Here is a 26,504-nt window from a genome sequence, read left to right as displayed (position 1 = left end):
TCGTGGCCTGTGCTGTACCAACCAAAACACTTGTTCATACTGTCAATATGGAATGGCTTTGAACAGGTGTTAATTGAGTTAATCGAATCAAATCCAACAGCCAATCAGCAAGAAGAATAGAGGAATGCTGCATGCCTATTGCTTGCTTGCTCTACATGCCATTCTGATGACTCTTGCCGAAATATAGTAACATACTGCTATAGTACATTTTCTATAACACAGCCAAAAAGCTCAATTAAAACCATTCTAAAAGCATGTATCACAATTTTTTTTTAAAATCACCTAGGGGTATTTGCCCACTCTACCTTCATGTCAAATTTCATGTTATTTGGCCCAAAAATGAAGGAGTTGAATCGATTTAATGAAATGGCAGGAGGAGAAGAAGAAGAAGAAGAAACATGAGGAAAGACAGTATTTCACTCCATACTAGTATGGAGTGAAATAAATATAGTAACACACTGCTATAGTACATTTTCTATAACACAGCCAAAAAGCTCAAATAAAACCATTCCAAAAGCATGTATCACACAAATTTAAAAATCGCCTGGGGGTATTTGCCCATTCTACCTTCATGCCAAATTTCATGTTATTTGGCCCAAAAATGAAGGAGTTGAATCGATTTAAAGAAATGGCAGTAGGAGAAGAAGGAGGAGAAGAAGAAACATGAGGAAAGACAGTATTCCACTCCATACTAGTATGGAGTGAAATAATAAAAATTCAAAATAATGCAAATTCTAGGACTTCAAAGTCGGAGGGATCTAGGTGTTGCATGTCCGCAGTGGTATGTTTATGTCGATCAGAACAAGTAGTGTAAGTTGATTCATCCATAGTCTTGTATGTAGGTCAATTCTTTTGTACCAACGTGACTGTATTTTGTTAACGTTTGTTTCGCATAACCGTAAAAACGCCTTTTTAGGCGTAACACACCAGTTTTGTACATGTACGTACATGTACAAGCTGTGTAAGGCCAGACTGTAAGGTTTGAACCACTCACACCGGGAAGGTCCCCTACTCTTTTCGATCAGTGCGGTGGGTTCTTTGACGTGCGTGGGGTGTGGCTCTCCCAAAAACGGGACCTCCATTTAAGGTCTCGGACCGGAGTTTCCCTCCGTATTTCGAGCAATTTGACACCCTCAGCCCGACGGGCTGTCATTTCTGTACTAAACGCGGGTCGGAATTTTTCTACTCTTTTGGTGGAAAGGGGTGCCGTGCCGCTTATCAATACACTTGATTGATATTTTCTGCGCCCAATTTATTTAGGGGTAAATAAGGCACATCAAAGTACATTTTTAAAAAAGGGGTAATTTTTTTCGTCATTTTTAACCACGGCTGCATGGAAAAAACGAATTTTCCCAGGGTAACGGCTTAGTACTCGAAGAAGCTCAGAACCTAATGTTTACAAAATTTGAATTTAATTAAAATCGATGCGATAAGTTTATCGCTATCTTCGATGGCCCGAACACACCCATAACGCATATAGAACGTACAATCCCGGCGGTCAGGCGAAAAGGCCACATAACCATCCGCGCGGACGAATACCAGGAAGTCTTCGCTGGACCACCAACATTACGCCACCTATAAAGGCTACAACTAACAGGCTTTTCAGAAAATACAAATATATGTACACAGATATTACGATTTCAGGGATATCGCGGCCAAAACATACCATTCAAAGTCACGTTTCCGGCGATTTACTGCGCACTTACTTAGACTCTGGTCAGAATTAAACTCCGACCCGGAACCTTAACGTCCTATCCGAGGGACGTCCCTAACCGAAGATAGGTACTCATTTACACCTGAGTGAAGTGAGGAAAGTGCCTTTCCCAAGGGCACAAGATCGGTGACATGGGCAGTTTTCAAACCCGCGACCTCTTAGGTGTGAGCCGAACGCGCTACCGACTGCGCCACACGACCCCACTATGTATGTTTAGATAAAGACATGACTAACGTTTCTGTACTTTTGTTAAGGCAACGAAGGTCTTTATCTTGTGACGAAGGCCCGTATAAATAGACTAAAACTAAGAATGTTTACCCAAGATATACCACGTCAATACATGTACTACAAGCCACCACATTTTATTACATTGAAACTACTTTACAAACTAGGTGGACTGTTACAGAAAATGACAGCTCGGAACAAGTGCGATGATGTTCGTCCATCGTTGTAAACTGTACGTATGTACATAACAACAATTCATAATTCAATCAATGGGTCATTGTGTATTGACAACATTATACTAACAATAGAAAAGAACTACGTAATGATCTCGTATTCTATCGAGATATTGATATACCAAATGTCACTGCACAGACGACCATTCGAAAGTGGGAAGATGGGGTTTGGCCAAACTGGCTCATACTTTGTATGTATAAAAGGTGTGTGAGGCTATAAACAGTCATGTGATTGCCCCCCCCCCCCATCCTCCTTTTTGCGTTTGCAAACGGTCGCAAACGCAATAAGATGACTCGGAACCTTGGATCTGTTTTTGATGGTAGGTCAGACCAAACAAAAAATAGTAGCCCCTAAAAACAAAACGATAGATAAACCGCTCTACCTGGTGAGACAACTATGTCATCTCAGCCAGGTAAGCATAAGGACCTGTTTTTTATGGTAGGTCAGACAAAACAAAAAATAGTAGCCCCTAAAAAGGGGCGCACAAAACGATAGATAAACCGCTCTACCTGGTGAGACAACTATGTCATCTCAGCCAGGTAAGCATAAGGACCAAGGCATCGGCTATGATATCGCCTCTGCGCAAAGACACACACACAGGCACACACACACACACACACACACACACACACACACACACACACATATACACATATAGACACACTCGCGCGCCTACCAAACAATGCCTCCTTGGTGAAATCATATTTCCAGCTCAGGCTAGCTTCTGATTCTTGTCGCCAGCTAATACAATTAAACGTTGCCCACCCGCTGGTGACGTCACAGTAAACATAGCAGCCGGTTCGGAACCTGTCGAAAATATTATTTTGAGAAGCGACCAGTGCTTAATTATCCTGATTACACATGGTTATTTCAGGGCTTTGAAATATTTGCATTGTTCAGTTCAACCGTATCTTTTAAATTTAGTCTTCCCATCTATTTTCTGTCTTTTAGGATCCCGTAGTTGTTACAGTATTTTTGTACATAGTAAGTTTGGCTGATTTAGTCTAATTCCCTATATACAACTCTTGTTCAAATTGTAAGCTTTTGCATGTAATTTTAAACAATACACCTGTTTTAAAATGTAAGATAAGATTAAAATGCAAATTTCTTCGGCTTGACAGCTGAGTACTTAGTTTGGAAGTTGCATGATGCCCATTTTATGGGCGAGAAACAATTTCGCCCCGAAGAAATATAATACTATTAACTTATCGATGATGATAATAATGATGATAATGATAAATATGAAGGATAAGGTGAACACTATGGCCTGTTACCACAGTTATTAAGTGTCAGACATATGTACATATGTACTGACATTTGTATAGTTGCATACGAATAACAATGACATGAGTCTTTTTTGAAAGGCTGTCAGAGAGTTTTTTTGTATAGAAATGACTTTTGATGCTAATCTAACAACGTTAGCTCTAAAATTACCCCCAAAAAAGAGGTTCGGCGTGTCCTTGTTTCTTCGTGATGTTGAAATTTTTTTAGTTAGAAATGAGTTTGTTTTATACAGCAGGATCAAAGCGCATGCCATAAGAAATATGAGCTAGTCAAGGATTGAAAGTATGGAAAAGCTCTTGTAATATAATTTTGATAAATATTATTAAAAAATATTATTCTATCGTTGCTATATAGAATACAATCTATAACGAAGTGACGTCATCTTCTATCTTCCACCAAGCTACACAATTGACAAATTCTTTGCTCCAGAGCTGTGCGGTGCCTTTCTGATTCCATACGGAGTTTATGACAGCTACATGTAGTTCGTGGTTTAGTGATGATAGTTATTTGACGTTCGCTTGGAATTTTAAGATATTCTTCTTTATCCTGGCAAATTTAGATAAGCCGTACGAGCGCAGTTCGTTCTTTGTGTATTCATGTTTGTTGTCTTTATGCATTTTGCGTAGAGATATCTAATATCTGGAAGTAAATGACGTACGTTAAGGAATAAAGGAGATAAATAAATTATAGCCGCGTTTATACCGCTTCTCATATCAAGAAATGAATTTAATGACGCCATAGGTAGTGTAAGTCTGTACAAAATGTAGCCTCATCTGGGATGAAATTTCACCACCGCGATGTATGTAACGTTATCATCGCAGTCTTTTTTTTACAAACCCGTTTAGAAAATCAGCAAATCTTCAAATTGACCAGGGAACGTTGGTATAAATGAAAGGGTGACGAAATTGGCTATTACACTATGAAATCAGCTAGTCGGATACAATTGAACTGTCAACAAATAGTCACAAATAAAGTTAACTCACCAAAACATGCTAATGTTTGGAAGGCCATAGCGTTGTGTGCCATTTTGCAATGCACACTATATGCAATGAATAAAGTGTAAACATTATGTAGGTCTGTACTTTTGTTGTACTAAGGCCACGCTGATGTAATGTTATGGGTCATCCGCGCGCGCACTGATTTTCGCCCGTTATAAAAAAGTTGGAGGGCTCTAGCCAGGATGCTATATGTATCCTCCGTTGTTTATGGTAGCTATGTAGCCGGCGGTGACTACGGAGGCACCTAGTCTACCGAAAACCACGACACTAAAAAACTTTACAGAGCCGACTCATAAATGCCAAAAAGGCCAGCATGTGCCGGCTTGTCTTGTCGCTATGTACGCAAATCCACACTTACCAGCTTTGCATTCCTGTACTTTAGCAGCAATGTTTTTTTTGGGGGGGGGGTGGTTGGGGCTAGCGCGCACTACTTGAAATTATGTCATCTATAAAATTAGGTCAGTGTGGCATAAAGGAAGCTGTTAACGTTTACACCTATTGAACGGGGGTAAGTCGTGAGCAGACATATGTTTTGTGATCTCAGAGATTAACGTAACCTGTGGTTCGACTGAACCTGCTATATGTATCACCATAATTAAACACCGTTTGCTGCTCAAAATTCATTTTGGGAATGGGTGCACTGGCGCACACAGCCTAAAAAAATTAGGTAAACAAAAAGGTTATTTTCTGGGTGCACTGTTATAAAATCATATAACCACGATATGACGTCATTCGAACCGAACGGGGGTTCGATCCGGGGTTACCCGCGGTCATTTACAGTAAACCCGCTACAACCCGCTACTTCAAGCCCGTTTTTACATGGGAACCACCGAACAGGAAAAAAATCCACCTTCCCACAAATATGAACCGTTTTGAAGACATTTACATCTACGCCGTGATTTTATTGTGGATATTTAACATCTGAACGGAACTGCTGACATTGTCGTGGGTGACCTTGAAAGTCAGAATTCTTGTTTACGTCGTTATCCAAATCATGTCTTCACATCCAGGTAGCGTGGCATGCGTGCAAACATGGTATTTTAACCACTCCCAAAAATCGTTCAAATTACCTCATTGACGGCTTGTAAGTAAATGACTTTGACTTTGACTTTATTGGGATCCACATTTAGCTTACAACAAATGTAGCTATTCTTCCTGTGGTCCTTCAAGACACACATGACACATGACATATTTACAAAACATAAATACATGGCAATTACAACATATTAAAACAGATTAAAATAAAGCTATATACATATACATCATCACAACTTCATATCATTCCAGGCACTGGACATTCTATACAAAAATCTTCTTTTCTGTGCATTTGTTCGAGGTTTAGGAAGGCGGATGGTCTGTGAGTCTGATGTTCTAGTATGGTAACCATGTGACTGCATAGTGATGTTCTTATACAATGATATGGGTTGTTTTCCTTTCATTATCCTACGGAAAGTTCTCAGTCCTTTCTGGTGAACTCTGTCCTTCACTGGTAGCCATCCCAGCTTCTCTAGCAACCTGTCCTTACTTGTGTATCTGTCGCATCCCAGGGCAAGCCTGGCTGCTCTGTTCTGTATCACTTGCAGTCGCTTTATGTTCTTCGCAGATGTGCTGGCCCACACTGAGCTGCAGTAGTCAAGATGTGTCAGTACCAGGGCTTGAATGAGTTCTATCCTGTGCTTCGGCAGAAGTGATTTTCTCACCCTGCTCACTTGGGCCATGCTCCTATTGCACTTCTTCACTACAAGGTCTATGTGATCGTCAAAAGTGAGGTTCTGGTCAACCTGCACTCCCAGAAGCTTGACAGTGGGTACCTGCTGTAAACTCTGCCCCCTGAGCTCCAGTTGTAGGGGAGGTGCAAGTCTGGTCTTTCTTGTTGTCCCCACTAGCATGGCTTTGGTTTTGTCGTTGTTTAGTTTGAGCATGTTGTGATCTGACCACTTCGCTACACATTCTAGATCTACAAGAGCCTTTGTTCTTATGTCCTGAACAGTGTGTCCTGCTGCGTGTACTGTACTGTCTTCAGCATACTGATCCAGTTCACCATTCTCTACTGTGCTGGACATGTCGTTGACGTAAATGCTGTACAACTGAGGTCCCAAACAACTTCCTTGTGGAACTTCACACTGTAGTACACGTTCTTTGCTATAGGCTCCGTTTGCATACACCTGCCAATTGCGTTTGGACAGGTATGACTTGGTCCATGACAGGGCTTCCTCAGAGAACCCGTATCTTGTGAGCTTCCTTAGAAGCAGGGTGTGGTCAACCAAGTCAAAAGCTGCGCTGTAGTCCAGCAGCACCACTGAAGTCATCAGCCCTTTGTCCATAATATCCAACCACTCATCTGTCATCTTCAAGAGAACCGTTTCTGTAGAGTGTAGTTTTCTGTACGCATGCTGTGCCTCAGATTGATGACCTGATTGGGAGAAGTATGACACGATCTGTTCACTAGCTATTATTTCACACACCTTGCCACAAGTTGGAAGGAGACTTACAGGCCGCGAGTTCTGTCCAGACAGTGGCTTACTGCTGTCTTTCAATAGCGGAATCACTTTGGCATGTTTCCACTTTGCTGGGAAAGTCCCTTTTGCCAAAGCCTTTTTTACTATGTAAGCCAAGGGTTGTGCTATGATATCTGAACAAATCCTCAGCAGTTTGTTGTCTATTCCATCATAGCCCGGGGCTTTGCCATCTGGTAGTCGTGACAGGATTTTGTGCACTTCCTGCGCTGTGACTGCTTCCAACGTGAAAAGTTTCTTCCCCGTGTGAGTCTGCGTGTGAGTCTGCATGTGAGTCGCCTGCCCTGGATCTGAGCAAGTTTCGTCGAGCAAATGACGTACGTTAAGTAATAAAGGAGATAACTAAATTAGATTTACTGTAAAATTTCTAAAAATCCAAAAATCAAACCTTATTTTTTTATGTTCGAGGCCCCTTAAAATCAATTGTTTGGTTGTCGTAAACCCTTCTTGAAATCGGAAATTGATCTCATTTGGAAGAAAATGTACACAAAGTTGAGCAAAGCTAGCGAAAGATTATCATTTAAGGTAAGCAAACTCACTTGTTTAATTCTATTTTGACGAGGATTTACTTTCCAATTACTTTTGTTAATTTTTAAATTCTACCCGTTTTCCCGGGCCAACCGAGGACTCCCGTGCGGCCACGTTCGGTAACCCGATATGTCCCTAGTAACACGACTTTTAGCCTAGCAACCGACCGCCATGTACACAACAAAGATCTAATAATTTTCCTGATATTTCAATGTCAAGAATATACTGCATGCTAGTATACTTTAGATACCTCCACACATGTAGAGATAGGAAAAATATTGGGTGCAAAGCCCCAAATTTGGGTGCACCAAGGTGCACATACACCCAGTATTTCGAGCCATGCGGGTAGGAAACAAGAGCTGGCATGAGCTGGAGGTAATGATTATTGATAGTTTACTGTTCAATAGCATAAAAAGGGGCATGTGTGGTGTAAATCCTAACCTTACATGAGTTACAACATATTTTATTAAGGATGATAAAAAATGTATTTTGGTGCCGTAGGCACTTCAAAAATGACTAACATTCAGAAAGACAAAATCTCTATCTGCTTTCATTGGTTCTGATAAACCCCTAGTACACCCTCTCAACTTCAATATTAGCCTGCAACGGTTGGTCTTTAAATCAATGGAACTCATGCCGTATGAAAAATATATAAAACGTATGTTCATGTCTTTATCAAACTTATCTGGATAGCCACCGCTATTTCAGGAATTTTCAGCCAAAAATGTTTGATTTTCAAGGGTTTCTGAGGGGGTGGGAGAACCCAATAATAAAAATTGGCTGGGGTATTTTAATCGTATGGCTGATTTTAGCTGTGCATAACTATTTCAAGGTTTGGACCGATTTAACCAGACCCACCATCCGACTCTACCTATTGTTTTTTCCCTGTTTTCTATTGCAAATGCATGGTTTATTTAAATCTCAAGACCGATTGATTCACTAGATTTTGGCATGGATATCCTCTGCATAGTTCAATAAGTTATTAATGGTTACGACAAAACATATAGCCAATCTAAGCAATCTTGCATACATCAATTAAAGTACTGAGTCTACAGACACATTAAACATGTTTGTAAACTCTTAAAACAAACAGACCAAACGGGATACGCAATGTGTATGTTCTATCGTTCAAGTGTTCTCTAAGAATACAAGCGTTAATACTCCAACACATGTTCCACACAAATACGATTTTTTTTTCTTTTTCTTTTCCTATTTGCCCAGAGTAGGACAATACACCACTTGTAGGCATTGGAATAATTTCGGGTTTATGGAACTGCATTTCTTCTCTCTTAGTAAGAAAGACCAACATTTCCAATTTGTAATATATTTTAAATGTTGTTGTCCAAATTCTACTACGCAATTTGATATGGTTCAGCCAAAGCAAAATTTTAAGTAGGCTTTGGCTGAACCATATTAAATTGCGTATTAGTATCTGGACAACAATATTCAATACTTTCATTACATTTTTACACTTTCATTTTTAAAAACGCCTACCCGATTTGTAATGAAAGTATTGCTACGCATTGGTCGCACTAGTGCATTACAAATTTTATTCAAGAAACCAAACATGTACATGTACATAGAGTTGGAAGTCGCCTGGATCAGGATTTAGTGTTCTGTCTCACATGTTAATAAACAAACCTACCTCAGCCCTTGTCGAGGTAGTCGATGATCTGCAGGTCTTCCTCTTAATGTCATTTTTAATTGATTTGAGTTGTTCAGTAGTCCTGTTTCAGATGGAAATGTGTTTTAAAGTAAGTCGACATATGTTTGAATGAATATGGAAATTTGTCCTTGTACAGTGCTGTTTCGAGTCCACGGTCCTGTTTCGTTTAAAATGTTTACGACAATCCTTATTTTGGTGTCTTCCTTCAGGGTAGACGTTTGGTTCACTGGATTGTATCCTCTCCCCATGCCAACTTCGTACGCACAGCTGGCCGGTTCAAAGTGCCTCCTGATGTTGCCTCGTCGATCTCGGTGTCCAAATATAGTGTAGGGACGTCTGTTGTCTCGGCATCCGTCTGTAGTTGACCGGGAAGCGTTACGGTCATGTCCTCCTCTTTGTGATGCGGTGTTGGCTCAGCGTGTACCTCTGCCGTCACTGTTAGCCGCGACGGTCGGCCTGAAGCGCTCTCGGCCACGGTACCCTGTTCGAGGCGCTGGTCCAGGAATGCTTGTGTGGTCTGCTTTCGTGCTTGGTCGGAAGGTATGAACTCCGCCGTCGGCTGGATGATCGTTCCCTCTGAAGAGGTTTGAGCTGGAGCCAATTCTGAGGCCGGCGCACCGCGCCTGGGACCGGTGACGGTGGCCATCTCCACTTCGTCCTGACGATGACGCCGTGCCGGTACCGCCGGTGGGTTAGCGTTAGTCCGCCATCCGCACAGCTCCCTGCAGGCTCGGCGGAACTCTGGCAGCCGGAGGCTGTAGATGACGGGGTTGGCCATGGATGATAGCGTCAGGTACAGGAGGAGGGCCACGCGTGCAGCGATGATCAGGGCGCGTTGGGACATCTGTTCCTCACTGATGACAGCTCGTAGCGTGGCTACGCGGAAAAGGGTAGTGATTAAGGATGCGGTCAAAACGATAGCATGCGGTACCATGACTTTGAATGCCTTGGTCTGGAACACCCACAGTGCGTTGATTCGGACGGGAATCAGGCAGCCGGTGAAGATGATGTCGTCTACCGCCAGGTTACACCGTAGGAAGTGGCTGGGCTTTTGCAGATACTCTTTCTTCCAAACCAAGAAGATGAGCAGCAGGCCGCATCCCACAGACAACACCAGGCTGATGATGAGATATGCCGTCTGCAGATCGCGAGATGTTGAGCCGATGGACAGAACATGGCTGATGCCATCTTCTACTGGCGATCCGTCCGTTTCTTCTTCCATGTTGGATGCACGAAAACACTTAACTTAGCGAGGAATAGTGTTCTTCTTTCTGGTAAGCAGAACGCAGCAGACAGCAATGTACTCAATGACATGTACTTGCTAAGGACAGACAATTTATTGAGGCAAGCAATAGAACGTGATATCTTAGCGAGAAAAAATGTTAAAAAACAGCATTTCTATACGAAGCACCTTCTGATGTCAAAGTTACTCAGCAACTGATTTATACATGGCATTTTTAATAACCTTAAACATTTAAGCCTTTGTGTCTTACTGTATCTATCCTACGTCATTAGATGGCGCCATTTAACAATCAGAGAATTCTTGTTATTTACGCCTAATGTAAAGCACGGAATGGCATCTCACAACAAGGTCATCTGACGTCATGTATGAAGGGCGCATAAAGGTTTGAAGTAAAAGCTGAACATTATTAAAAATGCTTGCGGTTATTAGATATTAAACATGAATGCATGTCACAGCACATCATCAGAACAAAATTTCAGAATAACAACAACAATTTCTTAGGTAAAATGACTAGTGAAAGAGTACCTCTCTGTTCATTTGATGTACACTATTTTTCTTTATTTTGATATCCCATGTGTTTGTTTGTTTATTTGATCGATCTCCATTAGTGCGTACAATAATAATACAACACTAGTCTTCCTGGAGTCGTTTGAATACAAACACTGCATTATACTATAAATACATACATATACAAGAAGCGAACGTAACTTAAATACAACATGGCAAATAAAATGCAACATAGCAATGAAATGCGACATGGGAAATGAGAATACAACATAGGGTATAAAACTGCTGAGAGGTCAGAGGTCTCAATACAGTTAAGAACAAGTAATTCTATACATCAGTCGTCGCACTACCACCATGATTGCAGAGGTTGGGAAGTGTCCACTTTAGTTTTCAGCCAATCCCTGATATGTTTTTTAAAACTGTAGGTGCAGACAATCTGATGTGTTCAGGAAATAAGTTGTAAGTTTTGATACATCGATACAGGAATGTTCTTTTGGCTGAGGCGGTTTTCGGCTTTGGCAATTTGAAGCCACCTCTGTGTGCTAAGCGAGTGTTATGTTGATGTGTGTCAGTGACTCTTTGTAAGCGTTTGAAGATGGATTCTGGTCGCTTGGCCGTTAGAAGTTTATTAAACATGGAGAGTGTTCCTGTGTACAATCTGTCTTTAACATGTGATTTCCAGGTGTGTCCCTTAGCAATGGTTTCCTGACGTTATTATACGTAACGGAACATATCTAACATAATGTTACGTACGTACGTACCGTGGTGCGTTTTGATGCGTTATGCGATGTTTATACTTTGCGTTAACATAACGTAACGTCGCCTACGTTACGTTAACATAACATAACCTACGTTACGTTACCATAACTTATAACCTACGTTACGTTAACATAACATAACCTACGTTACGTTACCATAAATAACCTACGTTACGTTAACATAGCATAACCTACGTTACGTTAACATAACATAACCTACGTTACGTTAACATAACATAACCTACGTTACGTTAACATAACATAACCTACGTTACTTTGTGAGAGGCGTGAAGGAGGCAGTTTACATCAGGGCCCACCAACCCTCTCTTAACCGTGATGGTGGGAGATACCGTCTTCCCGCCACTTTTGATGCACTCCTGACGTCATCACGTTTCCGACTTCCGGAAAGTCAGCGACTGCATCACAAATCTGACGAAGGTTGACGGGATCAGCCAAAATTTATGGTGAGTTCCCTTTTGTGTTGGAACAAGTCAAACTCTTTAACTAACCTACGTTAACATAACATAACCTACGTTACGTTAACATAACATAACCTACGTTACGTTGACATAACCAGCGTTACGTTACATAACCAACGTTACGTTAACATATAGATGAAACGTACGTGACGTATTGACTTAAAAACGTGACGTTTTTTACGTTCGTAATTTTGACACGGAAATTTCAGAACCATATGACGTAACGTATCCACACGTTATGTCATACGTGAACGTTCACCTAGCATACGTAACGTATTGACAAAAAAAACGTGACGTATTGACCCCAAAACGTGACGTTTTTAACGTCCGTATTTTTGACACAAAAATGATGCCATAGCTGGTTCAGTCGATCACACGAACTAATGTGCACTACATTAGTCCGGCAGAACCTCAAGCACACAGCATGCATTCTGAATCCAGCTTTATTACAAGATTGTTAATTTCCTTCTCTTCTGAGGCAACTTCACTAAACGTCTTATCCGAGGGACGTCACTAACCAAAGCTAGGTACCCATCTTTACCTGAGTGAAGTGAGGAAGGTTGTGTTGAGGACCTATTCGACCGATGGGTTCCGGGCCAATGCCCTACTTTTGAGCCACACGTGGCTTTGTAGTTATGAAAGTCCCATTTCCCACTCACACCAACAGCAAACACACAGACAATCCAAAACAACACTTTCGTACTCGGGGCAAAATAGAATCAGTCCTCTTATTTCTCCCATCTCCCTGTACATGGGCCTGTTGTAACTAGAACCGTACTTTATCCAGATCCATGCTCACACACTGTTCTAGATAGTCTATATGTACTGTGTCAGGGACAAGTCTAAATTCCTGGATACGCGGAATCTATCCAGAACCTTGCCTGACCCTAACCCTGGCCCACGCAGGCATAAAGGCACGGTTCCGGAAACGAAGGGGCCGTCCGGGCGGATTCTCCCCTTTGCCCCCGATGTTTGACTGGAGACCGAAGTATGGCCGGTATAAACAAGCCTGGTGCAGAGGCTTGTACAAACATGCTATCAGATCGACCTGGAACATTTCAAGAGGAAAATCACGGAAGCCCATAGGTGAGTATCAACAGCTTCTATGCCCTGCTTAAAGTCTCTGTCAAACATTCAGAACCTGCCCAGATCACGAACAAAGCAATGTTGCCTGAAGTTCGGGAGCAGTCTGTCCATATCTTGGCCCACCTTTTATTGTTAAATTCGAACGATGCAGACCTACTCCCAAACAGCATCCAACCAAACACGGGCCGGTTGAACCATAGTCCACACCTGAATGTTTCAACGAAACATTCGGCAGGAGCGGCCGAACTGGAGCCGACCTTGCCGAACACCAGCTAACCACAGCCGACTTCGTTCACAACCTACTCCTTACCATGGTTGGGAGGAGTTCGGCGGTATAATCAGCTTATAATGTGTGACATGAGCTCAAGGGCCCCTTAAACTTACGCCAGAATATGTTAAAGTCACTTTAACCTAGCTGTGAAGTTCCTTTTCTTTAGCATCCCGTCTGAATAATAACCTAAATATCAAATTTTCTTTGTTATAGTTGATGGTTTGTCAATCTGTTGCAAGTGTAAGTTTAGTCTTCAAGATAATACCTTAATACGCTTGGGCAGTGTTTTACACTGTACATTAAGCGTCAGTATGTGAAACCTGTCATGTTTTTAATGTTGCGTTCTTCGATACATTTTCCTAGCGGACAGAGCAGCCTTGCATTTTTGACCCACATTTTAAATCATGTTCGTTATGCTCTCGTTTTCCAGTTTGTAATGTGATTTGTGCCATGTGCCTGCCATCCTCACCTTTATGCATTTACCACAGAAATGAAAATGCTTACAGTATTTAACATTAAAACATCTTGACTTGGAAAACATCCATGTCTCAGTCATGTTGTGAGGCCACCCTCTTCAAGGAGACCACCTGTCCAAGGGGGCCACTTTTGTTTGGTCCCCTGGCCATGGGTGGTCGCTTTGGACGGGTTAGATTGTATCACTGCCAATACTCGTCACCATTCCTGCGTCTCTACACCCAGCCATGGGACCGGGTGTGCAGCTCGGCTGCACACCTGCAAAATCGGCTTGCACTGGATCCGTTCCCCCTGTCAACATGTCAATACCTGTTTAACTACATCATGCCTGTGTCCCTTAGAACAGTGTAAGCCAACAGACCACAGTTTATTTTTGTACTATACTTATACGTGTTCATGCCTCATGTATGTTATGACCTCTCACCTCACCTCACCTCACCGGTCCCATAGCAGTCTGTCCTGCCGTCGGGGCAACTAAACTGTGTTATGACCACCATGCCAATATCACCTGAAACCCAGGCATGAACCCAACGCTACGTTCCGATATCTTAAAGGCATCCAAAGCATTTTCCGTGTGGCAAAACTGGGATTTCAAAGTCAATTTTCTGGTCAATATTTTAAGGTATTAAATTTTAATTTACTACCATAAAATCAATTCAAAAATCAATCCTGTCCCATTACATATAGTGAGGCAAAACTGCGATTCTAATGACAGAGTTGTTGGTTTTGTAGGTTTGCTCTAGCTATTTATGGCGGTACCTCACGTAGCGTGTTGTCTCACTTGAAGCCTTTCAAAAGCTTCAGGTTAGAGATTATGACAAAAATGCGCTACAAAATGGAAGTACTTGTCAGTGACAGATTTCCTCATTCAGAATATATGTGTTTCTTTTTGCTGCCAGGAAATTTCATTTTCTTCTTTCTCCCTTGTTTGTCCCGGTCCAGCCATGCACTCCGCCCTCCAGCTCGCCGTCCTAGCCGCCGCGTTCCTCCGCCTCCAGGCGCTGACTCCGGACGAGATCGCGCAGTTCAGAACCACAGGAACGCTGGAGACAAACACAGGTCAACAACCGAGTTTTGTTATACCTCACTGAAACAATAGACGAACAACTCATCACTTATCGTTGTTAAGAATAGCTTTCTATGTGGTCCATAACGGGTCATTTTTGTAATCAATTGATTTGTGATTCATTACGTCTTGAATACCTGTAAACCTCTATAAATGGTACACAATCTAGTACCAAATACAACAGTAAACATGAGAAGTATAGATGTACATGTACATGGATGGTAAAGAGAGTCACTCAGTTACTCCATCCCTCCGTCCCTCCATCACTCACTCAGTTGTGCAGTTGGAAAGTTGAAGAGAGTACCTGATGGCGGCTGGTGATTATTAGATCGCTTAGAACACGTGAAGAAGAAAAACATTAAAAGCCAATATGAATGAAAAAATACTTGAGTTGACCAGAAATTCGAGAAACAAACGTACAAGTCATGTTTGTGCTAGGTTGATTAAATATTATTTTTGTTTAAAAAAATACTTAAGTTGCTAAGGGATTCGACAATCAACATAGCACAAATCACCAAGTTGATTGAAGTTCATTTTCCCGACTGTTTGCCTTCCCCAGGCATCGCTGGGTGGGTTGCGGTCGAAGACAACGGCAGGCAGCTCTACGTCACCAGTAACGGCATCCCTGACCACCGCACAGGCCCCTTCCCCGGTCCCGGTAACCCTAACACTATCCAGGTAAGCACCACCACACGGGCCCCTTCATCGGTTTCAGTGTAACCCTAACACTATCTAACTTTGAGTACCTACCTTTGGTTTGGGACTCTATGGGACACGTCCCATGTTTGGTGGAGAGCCACACTCCAGGCACGTTTAAGAACCTACCACATCTTTTGCTTTCGAAAAATAATATAGACATGCTCCGGTGTGGGTAAGTCCAAATTCTACTATCAATAATTTTATGATTCGTTATGGAAACAAAATCCCAGAACAAATAAATTTAACAAGTAAAATCTGAGATTTTATACCTCCAGGCTATTAATGTATATTCTTATATGTTGTTTGTTATGTATAGTTGATGGTGTTAAATTTTATGTGTTAGACTTAGCGTTCCAGGTTGTGTTGACACAGGTCAACATTTTCATCTGCAGCTCATAACATGTACTCACGAACTTATGAAATTCTATTTAATCTGCCACAAGGAACTCGTAATGAAACCGGAAATGACAACCGGAACCGTTAAATCAGACGTTAAAAATAACCGGTAATCAGTGTTACGACATACAGTCCCGAGGAAGCAAAACGCGGGCACATGGTCCGTATCCACAAATAATTCGATCGAAAACATAGTGACTGGGGTCCAAAATTTTACATACAGATGCTTGCTGCATATAGTACGCCAAATATACAAGGGCTTACAACAGTTGTAGTAATATAGGCACGTATGCAAAAGTTTGCATAATACACATTTGCATACTTGTGACTCGCTACCTTTACCCGATAACACTTCCGGGTTCCGGGATCGAGCTCAAAAGACACCAGAAATCCGGAAAGAAAAATATATTTTCACCAAAGGTTCTTTGAATTGTGCATATTTTCACTAAATCTGGCTATGCAGCCGTGGAAAATAGCGTTTTGGCGCATATCTTTGAACAAAGAATTTCTCAACCCTTACTCCCCTCTGTGTGAAGCGTAGGGCAAGTGGACCAAACCGATAATACCTTAAACACACCAAAGGTCATCGCGCGAGACCATTTTCATGGTCAAAGGGTGTCCAGGTGCAGACAAAAGTCTTAATTTTCATGCCCAAAAACACATACAACAAGAGTTCTGAGATCTCATATCTCCATGAAATATGGGCTTGCTTTGTCATACTTAATTTCAACATGTCCTCATTAATTATGCAAATGACATCTACATTAACATAATAGATGTATAGTGGTGTTAATCTTACACATGTCACGAGGTATAAAATTCCCATCATTCACCAATAAGGAGTCACAGAATTTTCACATTAATTATGCAAATTAGGTAATCATTAGCATAATCGGTGTTCCTGATGTTCCTCCTGCCACAGATTAAATAGATTACATGTATAAAAGAACTATCACTGTCCACGTGCGACACATTCCTTTCAAACTGTGCCCGATCACGATTCTCCGAAACCGCATTTATTGCTGTTTGATGAAAACACGCTAGATAGCGTGTCAACGGTCAGCGGTCAACGATCTGCTTGCTGGTGCCCCCCTCCCAGCGTATCTCGGCCGAATGCCGACGTGGTCCCGCCAGAGGCGGTGAAGCTCGTCCTAAAACGGACACATTTTTGACCATCACTGCTCTTTAAGTTGCTGCCGCGTAAAATTTGGCATTGCATACAAATAAAGAAATATCACCTTGTAATCCATGACCAGGCGAAGTTACATTGAAATCACATTGCGTTCAGACGCAAATCGCAATCGGGAAAACCGATTTGAAACCACCTCCAGAAGTGGTTTGGGATCGAGGCGCTTTCAATGTGATTTGGAGCGTTCAGATGGAGCCACTTGAAACCGGCTTCGGGAGAAACCACATGTAAAGCGCCTTCACTGACTTCATATGAACAGGGCCTATATTAGGGACTACTTAGGGACTATAGTTGGCCAGCCTGTAGCCAGCTGGCCCCCATAGACTGGTTAAGACCAGGTAGCCAACTATATCATTTTGCCCCTGTAAAAATCTGCTTGGAGATTAATTAGCACTTTCATAAAATGGACGAAACATGACAGACATGTATACCGGAGTAAGAATTGTTTGTTTTGTCACATAACTTTATTTCATAAATAGTACAACCTTATAAACAAAAGTATTGCACATTAATTTTGGCCCCTTGACCGATCACACCTCTATTCACCATCACCTGTGTCTACAATTTTTCATGCTTGAAGTCTGCGCTATTGCACGCTTGTTTCGTCCCGTAGAATTCTGTTGAATTTGTTCCATATGTACAGTATCCCCTTTTCCCTGAAGTCCTTCACTGTAGTGAACACCGGCAGCTTTTCGCACTCACGAACCAGGCTGGACAACTGTTGGACGAGCTTCTTGTCTACGCCCAGTTCTAAAACCACTGGCTCGGCCAGGAGCATCGGCGACAAGGTGGATTTACAGAAGTTGTGGAGGTCGTCTTGTTTCATAATGTTACGACATTGTCCTATGTCTTTGTTGCACTTGGAGGAACAGTCGTCATATGATCCAACCGTGCAGTCTCCGTCGGTTTGACACTCCCGGTGACTGAGGTACAGCGAAACCCGGTTCGTCGACACGACCGAGTCCATGTCAAGGTAGATGACCCGCCCGGAGTCCGTGATCCCGTAGTTGCCGAGGTGACTGTCACAACAACGCACCGTCATCCCGAACTGGGAACTGAAGTCGTACAGAATCCCAAAACACTGCCGGATAAAGTCGACCCTCTCTTTCCACTCCGGGAATCGAACTTGTACGAAGTTACGGTGAAGGTACTTTGCAGCCTGATCCCCATACTGCCGCAGCAAGGGAACCAGAATCTCATTAACACTGCCCAGAAAGATATCTGGTAAGACATCGACGTCCAAAATGTCATCATGACTGTCGAAGACCTGTGAGGCGGTGCTTTGCACCTTTTGCACAGCATAAAATCCGCCGCAGTAACCGTACAGATCTAACGTGGACTTGCTGTCGTTCAGGGCCAGTAACATGAAGAATTCTCGCTGCATCAGGAGACTGAACATGACTCTTCACTCTGTGAAATCTTGCCATCAGAGTCGCCGTCAGCGTATAACCTCGTCCTTTGCCCAAATCTGTGACAAGATTTGCTGTTTTCGAACTCCTTCATGCAAACTTCGTACGCATGTTGCTGTATGAGGTAAGAATAGTTGAGATGTGGGTCTGAGGGTCGGGGTCGTTGGATCATCTGGTACCAGATTCGGCTGGAAAACTTCAAGACGAACTCATCGGGCTGGTCAATGGGCTGGTCATGTGAGATATCCCATGGTCCTCCAGGCTCCAACGACGCGTGGAGGACGTGTTTCTCGGGCCGCATGCTGAGACAGCGGTGGACAGTGAGCCGGTCAGAGCACATGGCGTCACACAGCGGTCCCTGCACCTTCCCTTCAGCATGCAAGCCACACTGCCAAGAAATGGAAGGAACTTTACACCTTTCACCAACTCAGTTTCTTTCTACTCTAACACAAAATAAATGCCAATTTCTATACACACACTCACACACACACACTCACACACACACACACACATACATCATACACATGTACACATGACATACACACACACACAAACACGCACGCACACAAACACAAACACGCACACACACACACACACACACAAACACGAACACACACACACACACGTGCGCGCACACACACACACACGCACACTCACACACGCACACACACAGACGCGCACACACACACACACAAACACACGCACACGCACACACAAACACACACAAACACATACATACATACATCATACACAAAAAAACACATACTCACCAAACACATCATACATGTATTTTGGAAAGGTACAGATACTACCATATCCTGTCACTCCATAGTGCAATCACCAATCCCTCTCAACATCAGTAATGATTTTTCCCTCACCATGTATGTAAGGTGCTGTGTTGTACACTTCCCTTCTTAGTCCATGATGTTCATGAACAGCATCATGATCAGGGCAGCAAAGCCAGGGAACAGCAATGCTGTACACATTCTGAATAGCTTCCTCACAGGTAGCAGCTTCATACCGTCACCTGGACAAAAAGAGATAACTTAAGTTCTAAAACGTTCTTTTATTGTTACATATTTCTGAGGTAAAGGTTTGTCGGGTAATGCTTCAGAGTAGAAGAGTAAGAGTAGAAATTGGCCAAAATACACCTGATGACATGCCAGGGGAGTACAATTTGCACTCCCAAAAAAGCAAGCACTTATGTAGCGGAAGAACTCCTATATGGCATGTTATCTGTCATTTTCTACTGTTGCCAACACCTTCTGGCACCTGGAAGAGGATAGTAGGGGAAACAAATTTCACTGACAGTCGTCCAGCAAAGACCCAGAAAACCCGGAAGTGAGTTCTACACATATACACCAGACTACTACCTGCGAATGATCAATGCGTGCTCAAAATAAGCAGTGAAATAGTTTTATCCACCACAAACCTGCTTATGTGATTCTTCAGGACTTTAATCTGGTAGGGTTTCTGTACGACATTCCGGTAAAACCGGTTTACCCGCGGACGGACTGGTTTTTAGTACTAAGGATTTACTGGATGACGGGAAGGACATCTAGCGAGATAAAGGGGAACAGCATGGCGTCTTGGCATAGTGACCAAATTAAAGTATGATCGATCAAGTGTGAAATAGAAATACTTTCTTTACACAGAGTCTATTCCTTTGTCATAGAAGTCAAAAGATGACCGGGTTGATTTAAATTCAAGTCAAATGTCACAAGTGAGAATGATGATGATAAATTTCATGTCGATGCTTCGGAAGTGGCTAGAAATCGGCCAAATAGACAAATACTAGTAACATGTCAGGGGAGTTGGTTCGCTATTAAAGCCCAATGAAAGAGAGTACATTTGCCGCACCCGACTGTATTCCCTAAAAGTTAAATAAGGACAAGTACAATTCAGAACAACGGATGTAACTTATCGCAGTCGTTAAGTGCTCATCAACTTTTCCCCAGCAGGCCTCACGTGTTGATCATGTTTTTCCCAGATAATAACACAATTTAGGATGTCACTCAAGGCCTTAACAGGTGGTTAAAAGAGCTCCTGCTTTTAACGTAATGTAATTGTTAACGTGGTGATTGGTTGAATGGTGAGCATTCTCATGATGAACATACGTTCTCAGGTAGTGACGTGGTATTTTAAAGTTGTTTTCCTTAGACAAGCGCTCTTATTATATATAGTTTAACGGTACTCTTCGATCGTTCAGTCTAGAAATACTCACACTGTGTGGCTTCTTGAAACTTACGAGTCATCTAATATTGTAATGCAAGTTTGGCAGAATTTACGGTCAGTACCATAACAAGCCGCCAGGGGGCCCAAAATCTAATCATTTCGAGGCCTCATCAAGACCTACCCACCTACCAAATATAAAGACAATCCAATTAAGCCTTCTCGAGTTATCGTGTTTACAGACACACAGACGAACGCCGATAAAAACTAACCTTCTTGGCGTTGTCTTCATGTTGAGAGCTTTTATTGTATGTTATTTCATGCTAAAATAGAACATTGTCTCTTTGTAAACCATGCAGGAGCAGAGCTTCATGCTGAAAGTTCGGAAGACGCCAGTGTACGCGGACACCCCGGGCTGTCTGCCCATGGGTCCCGTCGGCCTGGCCATCAACGGCGTGCCGCTGTACAACCCGCAGAGCGCCCAGTGTGAGGACGCCGTCATTCACGAACGGTCGGTGTTGTTCACGCCATGGTTACATGCACCATCGTCGTACGTACGATCGCGAACTGAGGGTATTCTTGGAATATTCGTACATATTTGTCAAGTGTCCCTCAGAATTAAGCTGTCTTGTTGTGCTTAGGTCACGTTTTAAACCGGGGCCCGGCCGGGCAGTGTTATGGAACGAAAAGTATGATATAAAAGACAACAAAGCAGAAAAAGTTGAAAAATATTAATAATGGAAAGTTTTGGGAACTATTTGCATAATATATTATTGTTGATTCTTCGTTAACTTTTTGCATAATATATAAATTGTTGATTCTTCGTTACTCGAAACAGCCAGGTCGGGCCCCGGTTTGGAAATGTGACCTCAGCTTATAGAAAAGGCTGTCTTATATATATATATATAGAGAGAGAGAGCCCTGTCTGTGGTTTGTTCTGTCACAGCCTGCTTGGAAATTTTGACAGTACCATTTGAACAACACATTAAAACTATGAGGTCAGTATGCATTAGTACGACGCCCTAGTGCCAGACCTTAAAACTACAGGCATGACAGACATGATATAACATGGTTTTATATTAGATCACATTTTCTGAATCGCATCAGACTGGAAAAACAGACTTAGAGCATTCAATTTGTTCAAAATAAGTCAAAAGCATCCAAATATCTATTTGTAGACATTAGTCGCATAGCAATTTTATCATTTATGACGTCAGATTCGACCTGTAGTAAGTCACCAATTTTGAACACAAAATGCTCCAACACTACAAAAACAAGCTGTATAATGTTAACAGTATATCGTATATCGACCCCCTGGCACTATGCATCCTGTAAAAGGGGAACATGTGAATAACGTAAGACTCTAACCATGCTATGTGGGTTTTTTTGGCCCTAGGTTTGACTCTTGTCATGGGCACCCTGACATTCCCGGCAGGTACCACTACCACCAGAACCCCATCTGTGCCTACGTGCAGGAGGACGGCAAGGCCTCGCCGCTAGTCGGCGTCGCAGCCGACGGCTTCCCCATCTACGGCCCGGTGGACGAGACCGGCAGGACGCTGACCTCCGCTGATCTGGATGAATGCCATGGGCGCGAGGTTAGTAGTACGGTAATAAGGCGTCGCTAAAACTGGATTAGAACAAAGGCAAATGTAGTAAAGTTTCTTTCTTTGTTTGTAAAAGAAGCTCAAATTAGCCTGAAGGTCTCCTATCATTGAGGTAATGAGGGAAGAGGTAATGGTTAGATAAATATGCAACAAAATACAGTGAGTCATCATTTCAAGTCCTGATAAATCTATTATAATTTTATACATACGTGACACAAAACACATACATTAGGGTGAGAACTGGTTGTGTCCGTTCGTTTCTGATTTTGGTTACTTTATGAGTCTCAAAGTTTAAGACAAAGCTATTGTTGCTTGTCCCGGGTGTGAGTGAAGGCGATATTATTGACATTTTTGAGTCCATCACAGTCTGCAAACAATTTCATGGCAAATAATGAGCACTTGTGTGATGTGGTTGTTTATCATGTGTGACGTAACAAAAACAATAACACCTTCGTCAGCTCATGGTTCAGAGAGAGATAAAGATTTTGATCACCCCTATTATTTGATTTAAGGCTATGTTGCAGCGATAGTTTTGTGCGTGATATGTATCGAAGTCAGTATGATTTATGCATTATGTTATACAGAACAATTTTTTTTGCTGTAACGTCAGTACCCGCCTGCACAGCTATGTGCCGCTGTCGTATAGCACAGACTGTCCATATATGATTTGATGGAATGACATGTTCATACAATTGGCATGCGGAGTTTACAAGTGGTCCTATCACACATAGCCGAATATGCCCTCCAAATCACTACCGAACTCCTTCCAAGCATGGTAATGAGTATGTCAGGAGTAAGCTCGGTTGTTGGCTGGTGGGAGTACGTCGGTAGTGTTCGGGACGTGTTTAGGGGTGACTCAAATTTAGCTACAATCCCGCCGATTCAAATAAAACGTAAAAACAAATCGGGTGTAGACCAGAGGTTCGGCCATGGTTGGCTGGTGTTCGGGAGTAGGTCAGTATTGTTTGGGGGTCATATTTGACTCAAATTCTATTCTAATTCGATTGTATTCGTATAGAAAGATAGTCCTGACCTAAATCTAATCAGACTAATTCGTGACTTCATCCAACCTTGGTGAGTTGATGGTTGGAGGAAGGTCCTGAATGTGTGATAACGGCTTCACCTTACCCGTGACAGGTGAATGGCAGGTACCAGTACCACATCACGGCGGACTATCCCTACATCCTGGGCTGCTTTAGGGGCCGGGTCCTGCCAGACGCCGGGGTGGGCCGCCGCTGTGTCTGCCCCGTGAAGAGGACTGCCGCTCAGTCTCATCAGTCAGTTCTGTACCTGCTGCGTCTCATCGCTAAACAAGGGAAACAAACCACCGACTGAAAACACTAACATGCGTACAGACACGTGGCACGTACAGGCATGTATACAGACACATGATTTTCGACTATGCGGACACAGCCTACGGACACATACATTCAGACTGTACGGGCACACACTAACAGTTAGACTGCACAGATACGGACTTTAAGGACAAATACTAACATTTTGACTGCACGGAAACGGACTTAAAAGTCAGACACACACTAACAATTAGACTGTACAGATACGGACTTACAAGACACAGTAACATTCTTAGCATGTCATAATGACACACAGTAACAGACTGCACGGATGCTGACTTTACGGACAAACACTAACAGAGTGCACAGATACGGATTCACAGACACATACTAACAGACTGCACGAATACGGACCTTCAGACACACACTAACAGATTGCATACGGATTTCACGGACCCACACTACGCTTAGCCCTTATAAAGCAGCGCTCATGACATTTTTGCTAGGCTAAATTGACATAAGTCGTACAAACTGTTCATAGAGATGGCAATAAGCGATCAGTAACAAAAACTCAGTGGTGTCGTTTTTGCGTAATGTCAATGATACGGTCAGGAGGTTTTGTTCTGGACCTACGAGTTTCCACTTTCATAATCTGCTGTCAAATAAACGCATTCCAAATACTCGCGTTTGACGGAACTGCCTTTGATTTGTTTCACACCAAAACATAGGACGTAAGGAGGCAGGGCGAGAAAAACTTTTTCTGCTCTACTAAGTACTTTCATGAGGATTTCTTTTTGTGTATTTAAGCATGTGTTCCTATGGCCAGATTTAATAGTACTGTCTGCCCTTCATTGTGCTTGCCTATGTTAATTGTGTTTACACATTCCACTGTCGGGACCGTCTGACTCTCTTGACGGGGCCTGGCTTCGTCTGTTAGACCCCGCAGCTTGACCTCACAGGTAATACACACTCAGGTACCTTAGGCCACAGCAAGTACATTTTATGGATGACATCCTCCGCAGATTCCAAATCTAATGCGAGCAGACGAAAAAAGGCTGGCCGAAAGAAACAAGGTTCCTACATTTTAAAATTTTGACTCAATCATTGTACAAATGAATTTGATTCAGTGGGAACATCACATATCACTGTATCAAAGTAAGAAACAAAACTTTAAATCTGAGCATTTTCTTGTCTCCTCTCTTTATAGTTATCTGCCACCCACCTTCCAGCATGGCGATAGACATCTTTGCCCATGTTCGGCATGGTGACCACTGTCAGAAGGCAAAATTTTTATTTTTAATCAGGCGAAAATTTTTTTAATCGCGGGGGGGGGGGGGATCGCGCGGGAAGACTTACAGTTTATGTAATAATCAGCTCAAGTTCACATGCTCGTTTCCCTGTGAAACCCGCTTTCATGGCGGGCGTGTGAACTGCAGCCGACACACGGAACTTGTCGGTACCAGTCCATTCGATCTGACAAACTCAAACCTGACGTATTTCTTTCCCTTCACCTCAGTTTCCACATCGCTGTCGTGCACAGGAACCTCTGCAGCTTTGGAAAGTATCTTTGCCTCTCTTTTTTGTGGCTGACAAATTATAGATTATTCACCCTGATTGTGCAAATAAGATCCTCATTTTCATGAATTATATCAATTTATCATAGTCTCAATCAAAAGACAGTCTTATATTAACAAACAATGCCATTCTAGCATTTCCTAATAAATTATGCAAATGAAGTCCTGATTTGAATACATTATGTTTAATGATGTTCACCTTCACTGAACTTTCAAATACCACAAGTATGAAATTCCAGGCAGTTATCATTACATAATTATAACATTTTCTCATTAATTATGCAAATCAAGTCCTCATCCATTCACATAATCAATATCTTCCTGGGTTTCTCTCGTTCTCAACAATTACCAATGTAACAAGATTCAATAGTCCTATCATGGAATGCAGTTGATTTATAGAATTTCTCCATAAATTATGCAAATCACATCCATATTTGCTTAACTTACATAATCCTATCAAGCATCACGTAAGCTAGCTACATACAAAAAATAACGACGATCCGTCAACCGCTTCTTGCGTTATCATTTTCTGAATATTTTCAAACAGACAGCCCTTCAGTTCCAGAGCAAGCCGCTAGGGAGCCTAAACTCACGTCACGTCTTCCCCAGCACAAGAGCTACCGATCATTTAAATGTCGTCACCCTAGCCTGTCTAGATCACACACACACACACAACACACAAACACACACACACACTCACACAAAAAACACACACACACAAACACACACACACAAACACACACACACACACAACTACACACACACACACACACACACAAACAAACACACACACACATGTGACAACATCTCGATCACGCCTGTTGCGCAGTGAGGCTGGTTGACCGGAGGGCGCTAGTGGCGTTAAATCCTACCCATCTGGAAAGAGTTGTCCTCCATTGACAGGACGCACGGGCGCGCGGGTTAGGGTTACGGCTCAACGCCAAGATATCTTACTCACCAACTTGGCTTACCATAACATTGGGTGCACTGAAGTCACAACGGATACGATAACTGCATAATCGGGAACGGGTCATGTCCAGTAATCACTGCATTCCTCTGTTACCTTTGATAGAAAATATAAAATTGTTTGACTTCGTCATTCATTCATGTCAAG

General features: G+C 42.5%; 2 protein-coding genes and 1 pseudogene across 2 annotated transcripts; 1 reads left to right on the top strand and 2 right to left on the bottom strand.

Moving 5' to 3' along the window:
- Positions 1-9,388: 9,388 nt before the first annotated feature.
- LOC109475677 lies at positions 9,389-10,387 on the bottom strand. The gene has a single exon (XM_019776440.1). The coding sequence runs from the start codon at positions 10,385-10,387 to the stop codon at positions 9,389-9,391; it is 999 nt and encodes a 332-aa protein (XP_019631999.1).
- A 1,725-nt stretch (positions 10,388-12,112) lies between these two features.
- On the top strand, positions 12,113-24,496 carry LOC109475683. Its single transcript, XM_019776446.1, has 6 exons — positions 12,113-12,137; positions 14,926-15,042; positions 15,609-15,727; positions 21,274-21,425; positions 22,311-22,512; positions 23,659-24,496. Exons 2-6 carry the CDS (start codon positions 14,928-14,930, stop codon positions 23,854-23,856), a joined length of 786 nt encoding a protein of 261 aa, XP_019632005.1. The 5' UTR covers positions 12,113-12,137; positions 14,926-14,927; the 3' UTR covers positions 23,857-24,496.
- Positions 17,759-19,772, bottom strand: LOC109475682 (annotated as a pseudogene).
- Positions 24,497-26,504: the final 2,008 nt, after the last annotated feature.

Source organism: Branchiostoma belcheri, unplaced genomic scaffold (assembly GCF_001625305.1).
Source record: "Branchiostoma belcheri isolate BF01 breed outbred unplaced genomic scaffold, Haploidv18h27 scaffold340, whole genome shotgun sequence".
In the NCBI taxonomy this organism is placed as follows: domain Eukaryota; kingdom Metazoa; phylum Chordata; class Leptocardii; order Amphioxiformes; family Branchiostomatidae; genus Branchiostoma; species Branchiostoma belcheri.
The sequence above is the reverse complement of the archived record's forward strand: the minus strand, read 5'-3'. Positions and strand labels throughout refer to the sequence as shown.

Coding starts and splice junctions, on each gene's coding strand:
- LOC109475683 (XM_019776446.1), top strand. CDS start 14,928: ATGCACTCCGCCCTCCAGCTCGCCGTCCTAGCCGCCGCGTTCCTCCGC. Junction 21,426..22,310: donor GACGCCGTCATTCACGAACG/GTCGGTGTTGTT, acceptor TTTTGGCCCTAG/GTTTGACTCTTGTCATGGGC. Junction 22,513..23,658: donor ATGAATGCCATGGGCGCGAG/GTTAGTAGTACG, acceptor TACCCGTGACAG/GTGAATGGCAGGTACCAGTA.
- LOC109475677 (XM_019776440.1), bottom strand. CDS start 10,387: ATGGAAGAAGAAACGGACGGATCGCCAGTAGAAGATGGCATCAGCCAT.